Source organism: Pollicipes pollicipes, unplaced genomic scaffold (assembly GCF_011947565.3).
Source record: "Pollicipes pollicipes isolate AB1234 unplaced genomic scaffold, Ppol_2.1 Scaffold_4881;HRSCAF=5763_pilon_pilon_pilon, whole genome shotgun sequence".
NCBI classification, from domain to species: Eukaryota; Metazoa; Arthropoda; class Thecostraca; order Pollicipedomorpha; family Pollicipedidae; genus Pollicipes; species Pollicipes pollicipes.
In genome coordinates, this window is record NW_023596576.1 from 45,242,604 (window position 1) to 45,246,847 (window position 4,244).

General features: G+C 66.3%; 1 protein-coding gene across 1 annotated transcript; it reads left to right on the forward strand.

The window, feature by feature from the left end:
* Window positions 1–850: 850 nt before the first annotated feature.
* LOC119100908 (protein quaking-B) lies at window positions 851–1,643 on the forward strand (the record flags this gene model as incomplete). The annotated part of the gene is given in 2 exon segments (XM_037224106.1): window positions 851–929; window positions 1,379–1,643. Coding segments are annotated over 2 exon segments (162 nt in total), but the record flags the coding sequence as incomplete, so codon positions are not given.
* Between the last annotated feature and the right edge of the window lie 2,601 nt (window positions 1,644–4,244).

Consider the following 4,244-nt stretch of genomic DNA (forward strand, 5'->3'; position numbering starts at 1 on the left):
GATACTCGTTCACGGCTGACTCGCATCCGCCTCGCGGCCGGGTGCGGGGAGCGAACCTGGGGCGGACGGAGAGGGGGCAGCGGGGTGGGGGTGGGGCGACCGTGTTACCTGTCCCCAGCTGTCGCATCGCACAAGATCAGCTCATGGTATGAGCGTCGGCGGGGAGCTGGCTACTTGTCCACCTCCCCCCCCCCCCCCCCGTCTGTCAGCGGTTTGAACCGCCAGTTGACCTTGTGACTTGCCGTCGTCTGCCACTCTCGCACCTGCCGGGCAGTCTGAGTTGCCATCGCTGCGGCAGCACTCGCTATCATTTCCCGGCTCGTGTGCCCACGACCTGAAGCGGGTGCCGAACCGCCCGCTGGCTGTCAGACCCAGACCTCTCCCGACGGTCCGTGTGGCCCCTGCCTGCCTGGCCGTGTCGTCCAGCGCGGGGCAAGCTCCGACCGTGCTCAACGGCCGGAACCCGTGGCAATTTCACGCCCCCGCTCACCCACATGCTCAATTATCCTTGGTGTTGTTTGTCGACGGGAACCGTATGGTCTTCCTGTTTTCTGGTGTTTGGCGTTGGCATTATCAGACCATTTCGAATGGTGTCGGCATTAGGCGCGCTGTCAATTGTGCTAGCGGCGCGCGTTGGAAAGCGACTGTCACACGTGAGCCGTTCACGATCAGTTTGCACGCTGCTACGGCGGTGCGGAGGTGATCCTCGCATCGCCGTGCGTGCTTTGTAAGCACTCACGGCGGGAGAGTAGTAACCGAGACGTGTGAGCCTGCCCTCCGGTGGGCATGACTCGACCGTGCAGCCCGACCTGACCTGATCTGGCCTGATCTGATCCTGCCTGACCGACAGGCGGACGGCGAGGACGAGCTGAAGAAGCGCCAGCTGATGGAGCTGGCCATCATCAACGGCACGTACCGGGACTCCAGCAGTGAGTGCCGGCCCTTGCCACCGTCCGCCCCCGCATGATCAGCCGGCTCGTCCGCTTCTTCTCACCGCCTCACGCGCTAACGTGGCCCGCGCTGCTGACCCGCGACCGCCGGCGTCGCGCCCCGTGTTGCTCACCCCCCCACTGTCCGCTGGATTAAAACTGGCGCCGAGGAACGGCCTAACGCGAGACGCCGCGCGTTTCTCCATAATCCACGCCACTGACCGTGCTGAGACTGCGCTCTCCGCCAGCTTGCTCGTGATCTGTTTGCATTCGACACCGCCTGTGCGGGCTGGGTCCCGCCCTCGGCTCACTAACGGACCCGTGTCTGGCCTAACGTAACACATTAACTCGCTCCGAGCGACTGCGGCGCCGCGCCGGCCGGCTGCGCAACTGCCAGTTGGCGCGGCTGCCGGCAGATGTCACCGCTGAGAGCCGCCGTCTGTTTTCAGAGCCGTCGCCGGAGCTGGCGCTGAGCGCCGGCCTGCCGAGTTCAGCAGGTAACACGGTGCTGGGCCGGCGGTGTCTGTACTAACGCCAGCGGGCTGCACGGTGCCCACGGAACGCACCCTTACCGGCCCGCGTCTAACGGCCCGACGTCGTCGGCCGACGGACGGCGATCCCGACTGAGACGTGACCTCGGGCGTCACGCCGTGCACTCAGGGCATCGGACTTGTGTGCTTGGCAGTCTCCAGTGACGATGTCCGTGTGCCTGTCACCCCCTATCGTTGTGCTTAGTGTTGTCCTTGTTGGTCGCTGTCGTGTGTCTTCGATGTGATTTTAGTCCTAATCGCTTGAGGGGGGGGAGGAGGGGGGGGAAGGGTGCGCTGAGACTTAGATATATCCCCCTTAGGTCATGTCTTGCTCAGAATCATGAGCTACTACTCGGATCCCTGGAAGCATTACTACCGCCCCCGCCCGTGCGTGCCCATCCGCAGCGGCACGTTCTCCTGCCAGACGTCAGTGGCACCGGTGGCTGAGTAGCTCCCCGCTCTGTTGGCTGTGACGGCCCCATCCGTCAGGCGGACGGACGTCGGCCGTCCTGACGGCCGGCGCTGAGTGCGTGCGAGTGTTGTGTCTGGTGACGGCCCGCTGACGGCCCGGTCCGGCCTCGTGTGGCTGTTGGCCGGCCGCTCGCGGTGCCTGTGTTTTCGTTTGCGTGGATGTGCGCGCCGGTGGCAGCAGGCCGGTGTCGGGTGAAGAGATTAAGGCGCACCGCTCTTCCTGGCGCCGCCGACGGCATCGGCGCGGTGTGGTTTGGCTGGCGGGGGCTGGGTACACAACCGAGCGCGTGTTGATTAGGTCGTTGGTATTGGCTGCATGCCCATTGCGCCACATTTAAAGTAGCGACTATCGGCGGACCTCAGCCCCCGCCCCCGCCCCCGCCCCTGCCCCTCTCCCGCCGCTCGCCCCTGGCGGTGAAGGTTCACGCCCCCGTCTCACCCCGTCACTCATGCGCTGATGGGTGCCCGTACGTGCAGCTGGTGCGTCGTGGCGGGCCGTTTCCGCCACGCCGTCCGTACCCCCGCCTCGTGCACACATATGCGCTCCTCACCAACGCTCCTGTTGGGAGCTGTCGCTGTCGAGAGTGCGCGGCTGCCCCCATCCCAGTCACCGGCTCGCTGCCTATCTGCCAACGGGCGTCGTAGTGTGGGGCGCCCTTACTGTCTCCACCCCCTCACTTCCTCCGTGTCTGCCAGCGGATACAGGTGCCTGGTGGTGGGCCGCCGCCCCTGTGTGACCCTCCTTGTGCCCCACCAACGGATGCTACCGTGTGGTGATGTGGTGAGCCGCCGCCCCTGTGTGACCCTCCCTGCGCCCCACCAGGGGACACTTGCCGTGTGGTGATGCGGTGAGCCGCCGCCCCCGTGTGACCCTCCGTGCGCCCCACCAGTGGACGCTGCCGTGTAGTGATGTGGTGAGCCGTATGGTGATGTGGTGAGCCGCCACCCCTGTGTGACCCTCCGTGCGCCCCGCCAGCGGACGCGGCGCCTCGGCTGCAGCTGACCCAGATGGCGGCCGGCCTGGGCGGCCTGATGACCCTCGCAAATCCGCACGCCGGCCTCGCTGGGCGCGCCGCTGATCCTGTCGCCGCGCATGGCGGCCGGCACGGCGCTCATCAACTCGGGCCCGCCGCCGCTCATCAGCGCCGGCGACGCCGCCCTGCTGTACGCCCAGTACGCGCCCGACTACGCGGCGCAGTACGCCGCCCAGCTGGCGCAGCCACTCCACCTGGCCGACTACACAGCCGATCCGACCGGTGGGTTGTTCGCACGGTGACTGGCCTGGCCCGGGCCCTAGTGGCGCGCCGACCGCGCTGCCCGGTGGAGGCACGACGTCCGCCGCGCGGCCGGGCGCGGCGCCGCGGCGGCGGCGGCGGCCGCGGCCGCGGCGCGATGCTAGTGTAGTAGTGATTAGTGGTCGGCGTGCGTAGCAGCGGCGCCTGGTGTTGTCCCCGCAGAACCGTTTTATTTAATTGGATGCCTTGACCGTTTGTTTTAAGAAGCTTATTTCATGTTCATGCCGCGCGGAGAGCCACGGATTCGCCGACATTGTCACTCTGCATGTGAGGTTGATGTGTGCGCTGGTGGTGGTGGTCTGCACGCTTTACACGGGTTACCCCGCGAGGTGCTGGGCGTCTTTATGGTACACTTATCGAGTATAGATAGTTAGGTATATTTTTGCTCGTGTTTGTCCGTTTCCCGGCTCTGACTGGCTTGCCCTGACACTCTGTAACCAACTGACCGCTCCTACCGGAGCCGTGCGACGCGGAGTAACCGAGCTGCGAACCCCACGTGACCGGAGCGTCGCGCTAACCCGGCTGACGGTCGCCGTAACCGCGCCGTCACGTGACCCCCGCGCACGCGCTCACAGACTGCCGGCGGCGGCCCGGCCGGCGCGCGCCGGCGCGCCCTCACGCCAATAACCAGCGTTTCCCCCAGGGGACCAAGGCGCAGTGGGCGGCCCTTAACCAGCGGACTTCTGGCTTGCCTCGCCTGGCGTAACGGCGCTCTGTCTGTCTCCATCTTCACCCCTCTCTGTCTATCTCTCTCTGTCTCTCCCTGGCCGTCCGTGTCGCCGCGTCTGCCGGCGCCCGAGGCCGGCGCCCGCCCGTCACAGCTAACCCCCGACTAACCCGCCGGGTGTCCGAGCTCGCTCCGGCCGGCGTGTCTGAATCGCCTGGTGCTAGCGGCCCGGGCGGCGCGCCGCCCCGCCGCGCCGTCAAATCTGAGCGCCGTCCGTTGCGGCGGCTTGTATTTATTTTTGTATTTTGTACATTGCAGACGGATTTTGTCGTCGCGAATGCCGTTCGTATGT